General features: G+C 29.3%; 1 protein-coding gene across 4 annotated transcripts; it reads left to right on the top strand.

Annotated features, from left to right (window-relative positions):
• The first annotated feature begins 4,990 nt into the window (after positions 1-4,990).
• LOC119604579 (coronin-7) lies at positions 4,991-17,697 on the top strand. Of its 4 annotated transcripts, XM_037957277.1 has the most exons (14): positions 4,991-5,127; positions 9,632-10,214; positions 10,277-10,833; positions 10,897-11,049; positions 11,205-11,684; positions 11,885-12,071; positions 12,162-12,232; positions 12,431-12,463; positions 12,543-12,718; positions 12,786-13,697; positions 13,768-14,113; positions 14,178-14,313; positions 14,388-14,506; positions 16,763-17,697. In XM_037957277.1, the coding sequence occupies exons 2-14, from the start codon at positions 9,719-9,721 to the stop codon at positions 16,853-16,855; spliced, it is 3,759 nt and encodes a 1,252-aa protein (XP_037813205.1). In that variant the 5' UTR covers positions 4,991-5,127; positions 9,632-9,718; the 3' UTR covers positions 16,856-17,697. The 4 variants fall into 4 exon arrangements, with proteins under 4 accessions (XP_037813205.1, XP_037813202.1, XP_037813204.1 ...); XM_037957274.1 differs by lacking the exon at positions 11,205-11,684; XM_037957275.1 differs by lacking the exons at positions 4,991-5,127; positions 11,205-11,684 and adding an exon at positions 5,285-5,305.
• The last annotated feature ends 1,482 nt before the right edge of the window (positions 17,698-19,179 follow it).

Below are 19,179 nucleotides of genomic sequence, written 5' to 3'. Positions count from 1 at the left end.
AAAAAAGCAATAACTGTTTTCAAACTCCAGGGGGCTTATTGTCTAAATAATCCCCTTAATCTAAGTCTTAAACTGATTTCTTATTTTTTTTATTGAACAATTTTTAAAAATAAGTGTAAATTATTGTATTTAATTATAAGATTTTACAAATAACTTTTTTTTTTATAAATTTACTGTTTCAAAACTGTTTTTGTTTTGAAATTTATTATTTAAAAAAAAAAGATTCTTTTTATTAATTTACTAGTATAAATACTAAAGATTTTGTATTTTTCAAATAAAATTTTGCAAAGAGATTTTTGCAATTGTTTTTTCTTAAAAAAAAATGTCTACTTTGCTGCTAAAAGATTGTAAAGTTATGAAGCAACATTTTAAGTAATATTGGGAACAGTTAGAGATTAACAAATGAGGTGGATTTGGTATAGCTTGGTGGTAGTACAAGGTGATTTTATGAAAGGTGGAGGAGAATAATACAGCAAATGTTAGACTATAAAACTCTCTATGCTCAAGACTTTAGTCTACACAACAGAACAATCTAGACTATAGAAGAGGCTAAAGAACAGTCTAGACTATAGACTATTTTATAGAACAGTCTTTAGTCTAGACTATAGAACTGCCTATAGTCTAGATTATAGAATTGTCTATATTCTAGACTATTGAACTGTCTATAGTCTAGATTATAGAATTGTCTATATTCTAGACTATTGAACTGTCTATAGTCTAGATTATAGAACAGTCTAAACTATAGACTATAGAACAGTCTAAACTATAGACTATAGAACAGTCTAAACTACAGACTATAGAACAGTCTATACTATAGACTATAGAACAGTCTATACTATAGACTATAGAACAGTCTATACTATAGACTATAGAACAGTCTATACTATAGACAATAGAACTGTCTATAGTCTGGACTATACAACAGTATACAGTCTAGACTATAGAACAGTCTACAGTCTAGACTATGGAAGAGTTTATAGTTTAGACCATGATACTATAGATGATACTATATATAGTCTGGATTATAGCACAGTCTATAGTACTACTGAACATCTTATAATCTACATTATAGAACAATCTTCAGTCCAGACTATATAGCATTTTATAATCTATACTATAGTACAAACTATAATCCAGACTATCTATATATAGAACAGTCTACAGTCTAGACTATAGAACAGCCTTTTGTCTTGATTATAAAACAGTATACAGTCTAGACTATAGAACAGTCTACAGTCTAGACTATGGAAGAGTTTATAGTCTAGACCATGATACTATAGAACAGTCTAGATTATAGAACAATTTGTAGTCTGGATTATAGCATAGTCTATAGTACTACTGAACATCCTATAATCTACATTATAGAACAATCTTCAGTACAGACTATATAACATTTTATAATCTATACTATAGTACAAACTATAATCCAGACTATCTATATTTAGTCTAGACTATAGAACAGTCTACAGTCTAAACTATAAAACAGCCTTTACCCTACAGTCTAGACTATAGAATAGTCTACAGTCTAGACTATAAAACAGTCTAGAGTATAGAACAGTTTATAGTCTAGACTATAGAAGAGTTTATAGTCTAGACAATGATAATATAGAACAGTTTAGATTATAGAACAAACTATAGTCTAGATTATAGTACTGTCTATAGCACTACTGAACATCCTAAAATCTGGATTATAGAATAATCTTCAGTCCAGAATAAAGAACATTTTATAATCTATACTATCGAACAAACTATAATCCAGACTATCGAACAAACTATAATTTAGACTGTAGAAAAAGTAAATCTTTTAGTCTATAATTTAGATTATAGATTAGTTTCCAGTCCAGACTATAGAACAGTCTTAAGACCAGACTATAGAACAGTCTTTACTCTGGTCTATGGAAGTTTTACATTGAAGAATTTCAAATTGTAAAATATTACAATAATTTAATTATATATTCATTTCTATTATTTCTATAAAACTCTAACTTTGTATCAATTCTTTTCGCCATAATTATTTCAAATTTCAAATCTTTTCACATCACATTTAAATATTTTTAATTCCCTACATTTTTCTACTAAAGGGTTGAACAATATTTAAAATTTTATTATTTACAGCGCTTTTCCTCAACAAAAAAAAAACAAAAACAAAAAAAAACAACACAAAAAATAATAAAATATTGTACAAATGTTGCTTTTAAATATATAAAAATAACTACTACATATATAGAGTAATTTAATAATAAGTTCATTTGTGGTTTTTAGTTGTATTTTTTAATTTAAAATCATCCACATCCAAAACAAACCACAAAAAGACATAGAAACAATCTTAGCAACAATCATTTGTCATTTTCGTACACATTTGCCTGAGAAATATCTATTAATCATGTAATTTTCTATAGAAGAACAAACATTTCTATTATCTATTCAGCAATCTATATAAATCATTCAATCACCTACCTTATCATACACATAAACAAAAAAAAAACACTCATACACACACACACACATGGAATCAAGACTGTCTTTATTAGATGTAAATACATAAAAATATTATATATGTATACTTACTTAAGTATATAATTTATTTTTTATTTTTATTATTTGTTTAATGGTCTTATAAAGAAAGTATTGCAAAAGTTATAAAATAATTTTTCAAAAGAAAATAGTTCCGTTTAAAGAATACATAGTATAGTCCTATAGAATGATCTATATTTCAGCCTATAGGGTAATTTATTATCCCAACTAAAGGTAACAGATTGGTCTATAGTCCAGACTATAGGATGGTCTATAGAGCTGATTATAGATTGATTTATATACCAGACTATAGAATGATCTATATTATAGAATAGAATAATCTATAATCCAGGTTATAGAATGACTATAAAATGATCTATAGTTCATACTATAGAATAATCTAAAATCAAGTCTTTAAAATGATCTATAGTCCAGACTATAGAATGATAATTTTATAGTACAGACTAAAATGTGATGTATAATACAGACTATAGAATGAACTGTAATCGATACTATGGAATAGTCTATAGTCCAGTTTTTTTTAATATGTATTAATAATTAACATTTTCAATTTTATTTTAACAAAAATATTTTAAAGTCTTTGCACATAAACTATTTCAATCACTAAAAACTATTGCAATTTAGTTTAACATTTAATTTATATTCTATATTTTTCAAATTGTTTCTTTTTTTATTATTTAATAATTACGTTTTTAACGGCACGTTTTTTTATAATTATTTAACTAAAGAATAAAAAAAATCATTATTAAGATAAATATATAAATACTTTCATTGCATTATAAACATATATTTATTAAATTAATTTATTTTATAAAAATCTTAAGTAATATTTTCAAAAAACAACAACAAATATGTTTATTTTTATACTCAAAATATTAAAATAAAAATTTAAACTAAATAAATTTTATAAATATAAACTTAAATTTAAAACAAACTGTTTCCAAACCAAACAATCATGTAAAATTTGAAATACAATATTAATCAAACATTTCATATGCATAACAATTCAAAATTCTGCTTCTTTAAGTTAGAATTGTAGCTTATAGACTCTAAAAAAGAAGCAGCTGTTAAAAATAGGCAAATTATGCTAATTTTAGTGGCCATAACTTTTTAAAACTTTGACTCCATAACTAACTGCTTATTTAGAGTATATGAGTTACATTTTTTTAATAAAATTTACAATATTTTTATTAATATTTATTTGTTTTCCATTTCTGTTGTGTATTTTTGTTTGTTTTATTTTTGTGTGCAATTTTGTTTTGTTTTATTTTGTAACTGATATTAGTATGTAGATTTTGAAAATTATATTTTTTTTATTTTTAAACAAAACTATTATAATTGCAATATTTATATACATACTTATTCTGAAATAAAAACAAATTGGAAAAAAAGAACTCCATAATAAAACAAAAACTTATTAATTATATATAAACAAATTAAAGTATTTAGTAGTATATACATATATATTTTTTGAAATACTAAATTTTATTTATGTTTAATAACTTTTTTATTATTATTTACTACTATTAAATATTAAAAAAAAAATAAAAACAATATACAAACATACATACAATTTAACATAGTAATATTACTGTAATAAGAAATTATTGATATATTAGAACAAATTTACTAATATTTCAGCAAATTAATAAATAAATATGAAAAAATAAATAAATAATAGATGATCAAAAATCTACAAGAATTAAAAAATAAAATAAATAACAAATTTAATTGAATGTACACAAAAAAAACTATACTAAATAATGTGTTTTATTTCTTTAAAAGGGGATGATGAAAATTTCAACGACAAAATAGTCTACTAAAGAATAGTTTAGACTACAGAATCGTCTATAATACAGATTTCAGACTAGACATCGGTATAACCTCTAGTCAAGACTACAGTCTAGGCTACAGAACAGTCTATACTACAGAACAGTGTATAGTCTATGATACAGAACAGTCTATGGTCTAGACTACAGAACAGAATAGTCTAAAGGATAGAATACACAATTGTCTATAGTCTACAATATAGAATAGTTGTTTCCTTCTAATTCATGTCAAAGTAAAATATAAACCGTTTTCATACATTTTTTTAAAACGATTTCCAACACTGTTATAATTTTAACAGTCTGGTAGCTTGTATTTGTTTGTTCATATTTTTTCTCTACTGGCATCATTAACCGGCATATTTTGAGATAGTGATGCCTACTTTTTTAAACAATAACCGCCATTTTAAATGAACATTAATTATGTACAACAGTTTTTTAAAAATCCATAATTAATGAAAATCTCTACCTTCATGTTTTAGTATGTCACTTATTTTTAATAATTTTATAAAAAATATACTAAAAAATCTTGTTTATCTTATGTCAACAATAAAAACTCTATATAAAATCGCTAGAGCTCTTGCTAAATTTAGCGAGACTTTTTAACCCGCTTTAAATTATACAAAACTAGCTGAATTACCAACACTGTAAATCGGCTAGTTTTATCGTCTGTGTTGTTGTGTTAATTTCAAGTTCAGTGGTAGGCTTAAAGAAAAAAGAAATCGATACGAAAAAAAACTAAAAAGAAAATAAATCACACACGAAGGTGAAAATAAATTATATTTAATTAGAATCTACAAGAAAATAACAATTAAAGCAAGTGTTTTCAAAATAAACTATATAGAACTTATAAAATTATAAACTATTGAAGTTTGAAAATTTTGCAAAAAAAAAAAACAAAGTTCTTTGTCTGCGGCGTCGTCGTCGCTATATGTGAAAAAAGGGTGTGTTACAACAGAACAGTCACAGTCAATCACTCCGCCAAAGGAGTCTCAATATTTTGTGTTTCCTTTCGGTGAAAAAAGCAACATATTTAGCAATAAAATCTATTACACAAAAAAAAAACTAAAAATTTGTTAAAACAAAATGATAAAAAACATTTCTTTAAATTAATTGCATTAGTTTTAAAAATGTAAAACGAAATCTGAAACATTAGCAAATATTTCTAATTTTCTATTGTGTTTCGTGTTTATTGGTTGGTCATTTCCTTTCCTTTTTAAGTTGCTGGGGATTTTTCTCTAGTTGCCGCTATGTGGCTAGAGATGTATGGCCGGAGAGTTATTTAGTTTTTTTTCTTGCTGTGGTAATCGGTACCATACAGATACATACCATTTTATTTTCGTTGTGCTTTTTTTTTGTATTTTTGTATTATTATCCAAATAAGGAGGACACTTTTTCTTCTTCATTCCTTGTATGTATGCTTTAAATGCTGCTACTGCATATTGCTGCTTCTGCTGCCGCTACTTTATGTTTTTGTTATTGTACACAAACGTTAATGCACAGACTTTCTATTGTGTATATGATTTACAGTGGGTGAGGAAAGTTTTTCGACAAAAAAAGTACTTCCGCTAAACTTTTCTACTTGATCAGAAATTTTGGTATTTGAAAATGGACCAAATAGTTTTAATAAGGAAAGATATATGGAATACAATGTTCGTCTGACCAAAAATAGTCTAAAAGAGATTAGAATAGCTGCGATTGTGACTTTGAGATGTGTTCTAACTCTTCGTCATCCTTGCATATGCAAAAAAATATCGCATGTGTTCGTTGTCCCATTTGGTGGTTAAAGCTTTTATCAAGTACTAATGGGTAATTAACCCTACAAAGGTTTTAAAACTACTACCCAATCTTATTGGTGATCTTGTTGCTTTAGTGTCAAGCTTTAACTACATGACTTTAGACTTTAGCCGGTGTAACAGTTCCCCTACTGTTGCAAGTTTTTTACTGGCAAAAATCTCTCGCGAATATAAAATGTTTGTGCCAATATAGACATTAAGTTCTTGTTAGAGTTTTTCTGCTGCTGTTGCGATCTTAAAACAATTTGAGAATCGGGTCGTTCACGAGCGAAGTTCTAATTAGTTTGCTCACAGCCTCGGAATTCTTTTTTACTCCTACTCTATGAAGGAATAGCGACAGAAGGTGAAAGAAAACCCATTTCTAGCGGATCTACATATAATATCTGTAGAAACAAGTATTTGTTAACTTTAGGAAAATATAGTTGTAATAGGTTAAGATGAAATAACTTCATGTTCCAGAATGGACCGTTATGAAATTCTTTTCTATCATAAATTTTTTAAAAATTAATATTTGCATTTATTTAGAAAGTACATACATATTTATGACTTGCTAATAGCAAGTTACTATTCCATAAATTGTCGAAATATTAACATAACCGACTGTAAAATGATTGTAACAACTACAAAAAGCAAGAAAAAAAGAAACCTGTCTTAAGCTTTACTCCCATATCCATATTGTATGGTATGTGCATACGTTTGTACAATTGCTGTTGTTTTTTTTTTGTTATTGTCATACGGTGTTTGTTCCGATGCCTACGTGCAAATGGTGATCAACTTTAAGGGTTGATCATAATGTGCGTGTGGTGATGGTTAGTTATGTTTAGGTTGTTTTTACTGCTACTATTATTCTTCTATTCCGTTTTGTTTTTAATCTATTCTATTTGAGTGGTGGTTTAATAGACAAATTCAACAACAACAACAACCAACAAACATTAAAGAAGGGTGCTATTTTGCAAAATCTTATAATTTTTACTTATACATTTATGTATTTATTTGTATGTTTGTATGCAAATGTACATACCTACCTAGTAGATATTTTGGGTGGGGAGAAACTGAACAAATGTTACATTTCATGCTTAATTGTTATTAATATTAAAAACATGTAAAAATAGTCAAATGACCACATAGAAATTTAATTGAAATTTTCGTTTTGTTTTTTGTCTTTTTACCTCATTATTTATCATCATATTTTATTAGATTAGATAGTTAAAGTGAAATTTGTTGTTTCTCTAGTATATGTAAAGTTTAAAATTGGCTATAAGAAATGTTTGTATGCGTGATAGCAGGAGTTTATGATAAAATTTGTTTTTTTATTTATTTGCCAGAAACAATAATTTGCATTCATGTTTATAGCGGAAAAAGAAGAATTGAAAGTTAAAAAAAGTTTGTTTCAACTAAAAATTGTTTTTTATACCCTACACCACTTTAGTGGGGAGGGTATATTGGATTTGTGCTGATGTTTGTAACATATAAAAATATTCGTCCTAGACCCACCTTAAAGTATACCAATCGGCTTAGAATCGTTTTCTGAGTCGATTAAGCTATGTCCGTCTGTCCGTCCGTCCGTCTGGCTGGCTGGCTGGCTGTCCATGTAAACCTTGTGCGCAAGCTACAGGTCGCAATTTTCGAGATAATTGGATGAAATTTGGCACGCACGTTTTATTTGACCTAAGGACGAAGCCTATTGAAAATGGTTAAAATCGGTCCATTATTTCACCTAGCCCCCATAGAACAGAACACCCCGAAAAGGGCTTCTGAGCTCATAATTATGTTAAATATACAGATATATCGATAAAATACGGCACAACTAAGTTTTATAGAAGTCTTGATAACCCTGCCAAATTTCATAAAGATCGGGCCCCATTTGACCCTAGCTCCCATACAAAGTCCCCTTCAGAAAATTACTTGAATGTCCCAAATTAACTTATAAACACAAATATCGCGATGAAATTCAGCACAATTAAATATTATGTAAATATAAATATATTCACAAAATTTTATCGGGCTTGGTCCATATTTGCCCCTAGCCCCCATATAAAGCCTCTTTCAGAAAATTGGTTTTTCATCCATAAATTGCTTAAATGTATCGGAACAAGGGAATATTGAAGATAAATGCGATATTATGAAAAATAAATCACATTTAATATTCATAACTGGTGTAGGGTATCATATGGTCGGCCACGCCCGACTATACTTTCTTACTTGTTTAATATATGTACGTAAAGAAATGCTCTTTTTTAAAAACTTTATTTAGTTTTCTGCATATTTCTTTAGCTGTAGATTTTAAATGTCATATTCTTTTATTATGGACAAGTTTCTTAACCCGATAATCTGGTATTTTTAGTAATTCTATAGATAACACAATAATAACAATCATTATGATAAATATTTAAATTTATTGCAATGATTTTTATAAAAATACTGATTTAGAATCCCTTTTTTGTTTAAAGAGTTTTGTTAAATTAGAAATAACATTTCAGAAGCTACAATTTATAAACTTATTTCATAAATTAGTTACTTAAACTATATTTTCTTTGATCCTTTGTTAATTTGTATGAATACCAATTAAGAAAACATTCTATGTTTTCCATACTGAGAGATATTCAGGATTTTATCTCTTTTGAGTTATCATGTTATATCTTTGAAAAAGTTTGACGAAAACATACGAATTCTTTGAGGAAGAAGAGCGAAAAAATAGACTAGATTTGAAATCTTTTACACATATTAAAACGACTTTAAACAACTTTTTCTTTAAGATTATTTCTTCTAGTTAATTAAATATTGAAATATCAACTATTCTAATTGGCCTTAAACAAGGAATAATATTCGCCATTAATCTCGCGTACCTTAAGCGATATATTGGAGGTCAAAAGTCACAAAACTTGTCAGCTATTGTACCCTTATTAACTGAGAACAGGTGCATGTATTTAATCATAACTTCTATTTTAGAATAACATTGTCTAAAAATAAGCCAGATATTGACCATTTGGACCTTTCTCCTCTAATATATCACTGCACAATTTAAGCAGCCTAAAAAGAAACTTAAGATCGCAATTAAAGAAGATTTGCTAACGATATTTAATGCTTTTGATTTTCTATTTTTCTTAAAAACTCTTTCCTTAAGGATAAATTTAATAAATAAAAAACTTTTATCTTCTGCATTTGATACATATATTTAACAACTTTTAAACTTTAAGATGTACACACATAAATATAAAAATACATATTCTTTCACATTAATATTGACTAATGAACTTTAATTGTGATAAAAAAAAATAAGTATGCATTAATAATTCTTGCAAATTAATAAATACCACAGAAAGAAAAAAATAAATAAAATTAATTTAAGTAAAATAAACTGCTGATACTAATACAATATTAATAATAAAAAAATATATATATTTTTCTATAAAAGAACCACAGAAAAGATGAAAAACTTTCCTTTAAAGTCTATAATATTCTTAATATTTACAGCTTTTATCATAAATAGTCTTTACAATAACAAACACACAACTCAGTTTAATTGATTACAACTAAGAGCTACCATAACATACGGTGACAATGGCCTGGCGATTCAAAGCATCCAAATATAAGAATGCAGCACCAATTGTACCCAAGGCAGAGGCTTGCATACGTGAAATATGTGTGGGATCTTATCAAACCTATGGCAATAATATTGCTGCCTCAGCTGCCTTTATGGCTTTCAACTGGGAACATACGGGTTCCAGTGTTGCGGTCTTGGCATTAGATGATTGTGGTCGTAAAAGCAAAACTATGCCTTTACTGCATGCTCATACAGATACTGTTACGGATATGAGTTTTTCACCTTTCCATGATGGTCTTTTGGCAACAGCATCGCAGGATTGTATGGTTAAAATATGGCATATACCAGAAAAAGGTTTGGAAACTTCACTCTCTGATCCCGAATGTGTATTTTCACACAAACAGAGGCGAGTAGAAACGGTGGGTTTTCATCCTACAGCTGATGGTTTATTGCATTCCACTTCTATGGGTTGTGTAAGCCTATTCGATTTGACACAACAAAAAGAGATATATTGTAAGTTAAAGAATATGTTTTTAAAACTATAGTTTTAAATGTATTGTTGTATATTCTTTTAGCCAATAATGAACATCCCGAAGTTATACAATCTGCCAGTTGGAAACAGGATGGCACCGTTTTAGCCACTAGCTGCAAAGATAAATATTTACGCATTTTAGATCCTCGAGTCAATGGTTCTCCCATACAAATGTCTGCTGAATCGCATCAAAGCATTAAAGATTCACGTGTCGTTTGGTTGGGTAATCAATCACGTATTTTAACCACCGGTTTCGATTCTGCTCGCCTACGACAAGTGATTATACGTGATATTAGAAATTTATCAGTTCCCGAAAAAACCTTAGAATTGGATTGTTCTACTGGCATTTTAATGCCTTTATATGATCCCGATACTAATATGTTATTCTTGGCGGGTAAAGGTGATACCACTATCAACTATTTAGAAGTTACCGACAAAGATCCCTTCCTTATTGAGGGTCTACGACATACGGGTGAACAAACTAAGGGTGCTTGTTTAGTGCCAAAGAGAGCTCTTAAAGTTATGGAGGGTGAGGTTAATCGTGTACTGCAATTGACCTCCAATATGGTTATACCCATTATGTATCAGGTGCCACGTAAGGTGAGTTATTGTTTAAAAGTGGGAAAGTTTCCTTTTATTAATTTGTTTGGGTTTTCTGTGCAGACTTATCGTGATTTTCATAGTGATTTATATCCCGATACGACTAGTTGTCGTACTGACTTGACGGCCGCTGATTGGATGAGCGGTACTAATATGGCGGTTCCAAAAATGAGTTTGGATCCCGCCAAACGTGAACTGGGAGATGCTCCCGTTATTGTAAGTATACATCTCTTTAAGAATTATTAGTTTTTTATATTTTGTTTTAGAATTGTATAGAAAGCTTAAAGCTGTGTAGTAAAAAGTAAAAGAAAACCCTTTAATTCCTTCAATACAAACATTATTTCTTATCATACATGCTGCTAACACCAAAGATACATCGTGGAAATTTAAAAGAATATATTAAAAATATTGAAAACAAAAAACTTGTTTTAATGGATGATAAATTGAATAAAAAACAGCATTTAAATGGTTGTCATAACAATCCCCAACAAATTATAGCCAAATCTCTTAAATCACCCAAACAAGAAGTAGTTGAGGGTGTTGAGGATTTCCAAAAGGATGAGCTCTCTACAATATTTAAAAAATTCGATACAAAATATAAAACAGATTCCGAAAAAGAAATGATAATGACAGATGATAGCCATGAGGGAGATGGTGGTGCCCAACAGATAACACCACCCTCGGAAGATTCACCAAATACTGAAGATTCTTCCTCGTCCTCGGTACCGAAACCCATGCCAAGAACATCACGTAATAATTCACTACCAGATGCCCAACAACCTCAGTCACCCTTAGAGTCGAATAATGTCATACCTAAGCCAAGGCCTAGAACCTCGGCAGGAGCCTATAAGGTGTGATAGAAGAATAATGATGATTTTTTTTTTATATTTTACAAAAATAGTTTTGGTTTTAAACGTTTTACTTAATGGTTTTTTATTATGATTTTATTATGTTGTTATGTGATGAAGAATTTTTTGTTGTTTTTTTTTATTTCCTTCTACATTTATATTCTTCTACTTAATTTCATCATTTCCCTGTTAAAATTTTATAGCCTCGCTTGGGCCCTAAACCTTTCTCCAGCAATTCAGTAGATGTTTCCTTCGATAAAGTATTTGCTGTTCCCGTAGCTCCTGGCTCGCAAGAGAATCTTTCGCAAACTTGTAATAATCCTCCTGCAAATGACAGTGAAACCTCTAACAGCACGAAACCCGATTTAATAGTGGAAATTGAAATAAAAAGTAAGCTCTTTCCCTATATCAAGTTTTCTAGCAATTTGAATAAAAATTATAACAATACTTTAACATTATTTCCTGTAAATTCTTTTTTAGAACAATCTTCTGGTTCTGATGGTGAAAATAATGGTTTACAAAAGTCTCTGTCAACATCTGAGAGACGCAAAGTAAGTACTTTTCAATTACATTCTCAAAAATAAAGCACAAATTTAAATTAAACGCATAACTAACTATTTATTCTAACAAATTAATCTCTTCCTCCCCCCAAAAACCAAACACTCTAAATAACAAACTTTTTTTCTTAAAATCACTAACCAAAACCTCTACTCTACAAATTTAACAACGTACAAATACAACTTCTTCAGTCCTCTCTGGATGATGAAGATTCCAGTGACAAGGTTATTAAATTACCAATTTTTGCTTATTTCAAAACTTAAAAACAAATACTAATATTTTTAAATTAAACTCTTTGAACAGATATTCGAACAAAATCATTCAGAATCTTCGGAGAATTCGACAGAGGGTGATGATAAACCCGACTCGGAATTGCGTAGATTTTCACCAGCACGTAGTAGCATTGCAGAACGAAGACGTCTATATGAATTGCACTCAAAAAGTACTACCGAAGAAAGATCTCAATCTCCAGTGCCATTGTAAGTTGTAAAAAGGAAAATCTTTTGCTCTAAAAATATATTTAAATATATTTCCATTATATCTTAGACGCCGTGAATTATCTAAAGTTGAGTCTACTACTAAAACAAATGCCATTGATATGAAGAGAACTTCTGTGCCCGAGGGCAAAATGTTGGATGAAAGACGTCGTAATTTACCCACTAAAGAGGTAGCAGACAGTGCGGCTGGTATTAAGAAATCGGCCACAGAAACTGCTATCACCACCTCACACAAACGTACTTCGACTGTCTTTGGTAAGGTATCAAAATTCCGCCATTTAAAGGGCACTCCCGGGCACAAGTCTACACACATTGAAAATCTACGCAATTTAAGTAGACAAATACCGGGTGAATGTAATGGTTTCACCGCCAATCATGAACGTGTTGCTGTGCCATTATCTGGTCCGGGGGGCAAAATAGCCATATTTGAATTAACAAAACCAGGACGTTTGCCAGATGGTGTCATACCCTCTTTGGTGAATGGTAGTAATATTATGGATTTCCAATGGGACCCATACGATGCCAAACGTTTGGCTGTTGCCTGTGATGATGGCATGGTCAAGTTATGGCGTATTCCTGAAGGGGGTCTTTTGGAACCTACCAATGCTCCCGAACAGGAATTAACTGCTCATTCAGATAAAATTTACTTTATACGTTTTCATCCCTTGGCCCAAGATATTTTACTAACGGCCAGTTATGATATGTCTATAAAATTATGGAATTTACAAACCATGGAGGAGAAATGTGTTTTAACTGGTCATTCGGATCAAATATTCGATTTTGCTTGGAGTCCTTGTGGTAAATATGGTGCTACCGTTAGTAAGGATGGTAAAATACGTATTTACAATCCACGTAAATCGGAGACACCCATACGTGAAGGCAATGGACCGGTGGGTACTCGTGGTGCTCGTATTGTTTGGGCTTTAGATGGTCAGTACATAGTATGCACCGGTTTTGATAAGTAAGTTCATAAGCAACTATTTCTTAGCTACAAGTTGTTAACATTTCCATTGTCTATTCCTTTCCTAAAGAGTCTCGGAACGTCAAATCAGTGTTTATAAAGCGGATCATTTAAATGCTCCCTTAAACACCGCCAGTTTAGATGTTTCCCCTTCCATTTTAATACCTTTCTACGATGAAGACAGTTCCACCTTGTTTGTTACCGGCAAAGGAGACTCCACCATCTATTGCTATGAAATCACTGATGAGGAACCTTTTATTTGTCCCTTATCACATCATCGCTGTACTTCGCTGCATCAGGGTTTAAGTTTTCTTACCAAAAATCATTGTGATGTGGCAAGTGTTGAGTTTTGTAAGGCCTATCGCTTGACCAACACCACCATAGAACCTTTAAGTTTTACGGTGCCACGTATTAAGGTAAATTATGAGAACTTTTATGATAATTAAGAAGTTTGTTATTATTTATGTTTAATTTCTTTAGAGTGAACTTTTCCAAGACGATTTATTCCCCCCCACACGTGTTACTTGGCTGCCTACCATGTCGGCCGAAGAATGGTTCTTATCGAATGATAAAAAAGCCAAGAAAATTAGTTTACAACCTGAAGGCATGGATACATGTACGTTTTTTTGTTATTATTTTTTGTTTAGTTGTAATTGTATCGATTTACTTATGTTTTCCTGTATTTTTTAGTATCCTCTATCCAACCCGTGGTTAGTCAAACAAAACCTACGGTTGCTTCTCAATCGGCGGCTTCAGCGGCTGGGGAACATTTAAATAAATTTGATATTGATAAGAACAAACAGAAAGAAGTAAGTATTGCTTAAAGATCATTGTTTTTGTTACATGCTAAGATAATTGACCCGAAAGCTCTCAGAAGAGAGGAGCTTGGAAGTTTATTTTCTTAAAATATTATTTTATTATCAGAAATGGGTCAAAAAGTTCAATTAGAAAAGAAGTTTAGAACAATATCCGGTTTAAAAAAGAATGTTAGAGATTAAGACTGGTGTTGTTGTTGTAACAGCTAAAAAATTTACAATAATCTAGTTGGACGGTTCTACACAATGTCTATGCCTAAAAATTGTGCTACTTCAACTGGATATATCCTTAAATTCATTGAAAAGGTCCTTGACCTCATGCTAGACATACACGGTCTATTCGTGCCCAGCATTAAACATGTTGCTCCATCCCGATCTTAGTTGTGCCAGTACTACTCTTCTGTGTCTACTATGGGCGACCAAAGCTGCTGTATAAGAGGACTGATCTGTTGGATCCTACTCATAACTACGTATGTTCTCCTCGTATATTTAAAGATCCTGACATGCCTCGGGGGAGCATCCAACTGTGTGATGTTGAAGTCCGATGTCATCCCAGAAGGAACTATTCCTTGGCTGGGAAAACCTCGTGTAGATGATGTTCCGAGGTAATTGTAGACAGTCCGTTACAGTCCTTAGGGCAGCATTTTTGCCAGCTTTGAATGTTTCTGCACTGGGTATCACTTAAACACTGATCGCCCAATCGTTTTATATGTAGCTAACAAGGTTTCTTTATCCATACCCCAAGTCCTATCGGCTAGCGCTTTGAGGACCTATTCTCTACTTCGCAACTTTTGCGTGATTGCAGTGGCATGAGCTTAGGATGTAAATAGGCTGTCAAATGTGGCATATTCCCTCGTCAGCTGTCAACTCCAGCAACAACAATAGTTAAAGATTAAAAAATTGTTCTTCGAAAACTAAAATTTTCAGGAAATTTTTAGTAGAATAACGACTTTATAGAGTATTTCTTGTGAAATAATGAAAATTTGTAATTCAGATTTGAAATTAAATTTTGTCGAAATTTAGGTGAAATTTTGAATTTTAGTGAAATCTCGAATTTTAGTGAAATTTCGAATTTTAGTGAAATTTCAAATTTTAGTGAAATTTCGAATTTTAGTGAAATTTCGAATTTTAGTGAAATTTTGAATTTTAGTGAAATTTCGAATTTTAGTGAAATCTCGAATTTTAGTGAAATTTCTAATTTTAGTGAAAGTGGCATGAACTTAGGATGTAAATAGGCTGTCAGATGTGGCATATTCCATCGTCTGACGTCAACTTCGGCAACAACAATAGATAAAGATTAAAAAATTGTTCTTCGAAAACTAAGATTTTCAGGAAATTTTTAGTAGAATAACGAATTTGTAGAGTATTTCTTGTGAAATAATGAAAATTTGTAATTCAGATTTGAAATGAAATTTTGTCGAAATTTAGGTGAAATTTTGAATTTTAGTGAAATCTCGAATTTTAGTGAAATTTCGAATTTTAGTGAAATTTCGAATTTTAGTGAAATTTCGAATTTTAGTGAAATTTCGAATTTTAGTGAAATTTCGAATTTTAGTGAAATTTCGAATTTTAGTGAAATCTCGAATTTTAGTGAAATTTCAAATTGTGAATTGTTAAATTGAATGTGGTGATTTGTAATGGATTTAAAAATGGTGAAAATTCGAATATTTGGTGAAATTTTGAGTTTTTAGTGAAATATCGAATTTTTAGTGATATTTGAATTTGTAGTGAATTTTCGAGATTGTATATATGGAATATGAAATATAAAATTGTTTGTGAAATTTTAAATTTTTAGTGAAAATCGAATTTTATGTGGAAAGATACAATTTTTGGTGGAATTTTGAATTTTTGAGTTTGTAATGAAATTAGATGTATATATATCGAATTTTTAGTGAATTAAAAATGGAATCAAAAATTTTTAATGAAAAGTGAAATTTCGAGTTTAAAATTTTAGTGAAATTGCGACTTTTGAGTGAAATAACGATTTTTTAGTGAAAATTTTGAATTTTTAGTGAAATGAAGAATTTTATAAAATTTGAGATGAATTTCTGAATTGTTAATGCGTCTTAACTTAAAGGAAATTCGAGGTTTTAGAGATTTGAGATTCAACTCAAAAATTTTCAGTTTTCAAGTTGATTCTGAAGGATTCAATTCGATTTTTTCTAGAACTGTAAATTTTTCTTATTATTTTTAAAGTGTTTTTATTCTTATTTGTATAACAAATCAAAATTTTTTATAATTTCCTTACAGATTCAAAAATCAGTTAGTGCCCGCATGGAATACAACACCAAATTAGAACAAGACGATATGGAGGGTGTTGACGAAAACGAATGGCAAGATTAAGTTTAAGACACGAGACTCCCAAAAAAGTCTTAATGCAAAAAGAAACACCCCAAAACGAAAAGAAAGAAAAAAGTCTTTAGTAATTAGAATAAGATTTTTTAAAAAATGTATGATCTCCTTTTTCTCAAACAACCAAACCCCCCTTTGAACCTTTAGACCACATCCAAAAAACACCTGCCCCCCACCTATTACCATCCCCCCTCCCTTAATGGCTTAAACATTTAGCAAATGTTGTAATAAGTGTGCGAAATTTGTTTTTATTTGTCTAGTAGTTTTTGAGATTTGTTCTATAACATGACATGATATTTTAGTTTAAAAGAATGAAAGAAAAGAAAGCAAACACCATTATTTTACACTACATTTTGTTGTCGTAAAACATGTTTAATACACCAATTTATTATATAAACTATATATTTATACATAATTATATATATATACTTTTTTTAATTAGGTTAAAACAAAATTTTCTTAAAAGAATTTATTACTACAAAATAAAAAACCCCCAAATCTTTGTCTAGTCTATAGTATTTTATGTTAAATTTTTTTTTCGTTTCGCTTTTGTTATAAACTTTTTATATACATTTTTTTTGTAAAATCTTTTCTATCTATAAACCTCCCTTTGTAGTCCTTCTATATGTGACTCTCTATATAAAGTAGTTTTTAAAAAAGACATTCAAAACAAAACAAACAAACAACAACTCATTCCTCAAGCAAATTGGTTATTCCAAAATATATAAAATGATCTACCACGAGTGATTATTTACAAATAGACTGATTTCCCTAAATAATGCCAATACAATCTAAAATTAAAAAAAAAAAAAAACGACCAACAAGTTTTTAAACTAAACAAAATTGAAACAATTTTATTTTAAACAAAACTCCTAAAACTCTTTCTACTTCCCATTTGGTAATAATATAAAGATCATAATTATAAAACAACAAACCAAAAGACTTAATGAAACAACAACTAATTGCCATATTAGAAGAAATTTAAAATTAAAACAAAAACAAAATCAACAAAATTTCAAATTTTTTTTATATAAAATGCATAACAATAAAATTAATAACACTTACACATTTTACTACAAAATAAAAACAAAAAAAGCAAAAAATTTACCACACACAATACAATAATTAATACACTTTAATGAAAAAAAACAACAACAAAAAAAATAGTAACGAAAATATTAAAAAAATAAGAAAAAAACATTTTTATACAATTTATACTCAAGAGTAAGAGAAAAAAAAAAACAATAAAAATACTTAAGGTATTTTATCAACAATTTATAAAAGCAAACTGCAAATTACATCAATAACAACAACAATATTTATTTAATAATATATTTAATATATTTTATTGATATTTTTTTTGTGAAACATTTTCATGTCAGTATTTGTATAAATCAATGCAGACTTTATTTTAAATATTTCCCTAATTGGGCTCAATTTGTTATCTTTAATTTTTAAAACACAAATTCTTTATTATTTTTACAATTAATTTTTAACAATTTTTTGTATTTATACTAAAGATTTTGTTTAATTTAAAATATTTTCTATAATTATTTTTCATATATTTCTATATTATTATGATTTTTTTTTTTCATTTTTATTTTGATATTATTATTTAAACTGCAAAAAAAAACAAATATCTGATAACACCAGCATTTCGACAACAATTTTTTTATGATTATTATTAAAAAAAAAAGTATTGCAAATAAGTATGATATTTAATAATATTATAATAATAATAATAACGATAACATTTATATTTACAATACAATTTATATATTATTTATACATATACAACAACAGCAATTATATTTAATAAAATAAAAATTAAATTAATAATTAATACAATTTATACATATATTTTTTGTGGAGTTTTATTTTTATATATGATGGGATGGGGTGTAATAACAAAATTTAAATTTTGAAAAATGTAATATTTAACACTGTTTTACCAAAATACTGTATTATCACACTACGTATTTTCACTACCGAGACGAAGGAGGTAAACATAAATTTAGCCATCATAGTCGCTGGAACCCAATTAGCGACTTTGAACCATCCAAAGATTTTGGGGGTTATATTTGGCAGACTGTTTACCTGCTCAGCTCATGTCGCTGCAATTACGCACAGATTGCGAAGTAAAAACAAGGTCATCAAAGCGCTAGCCGCTTCAATTATGTTGCTATAGTGTGGTCTCCTTCGCTGAGTGATGCCCAGTGTGCTGCCCTACTGACTGTAGGAGGATACATGTAAATAACCTCAACTTTAACATTACACTGTTGGATGCTCCCCCGAGGTATGAAGCAGCTTTGAAT

Source organism: Lucilia sericata, unplaced genomic scaffold (genome assembly GCF_015586225.1).
Source record: "Lucilia sericata isolate MDLA Ls3-8-SP2 unplaced genomic scaffold, ASM1558622v1 Contig000407F_arrow, whole genome shotgun sequence".
Taxonomy (NCBI): domain Eukaryota; kingdom Metazoa; phylum Arthropoda; class Insecta; order Diptera; family Calliphoridae; genus Lucilia; species Lucilia sericata.
This window is presented reverse-complemented; position numbering and strand designations above follow the sequence as displayed.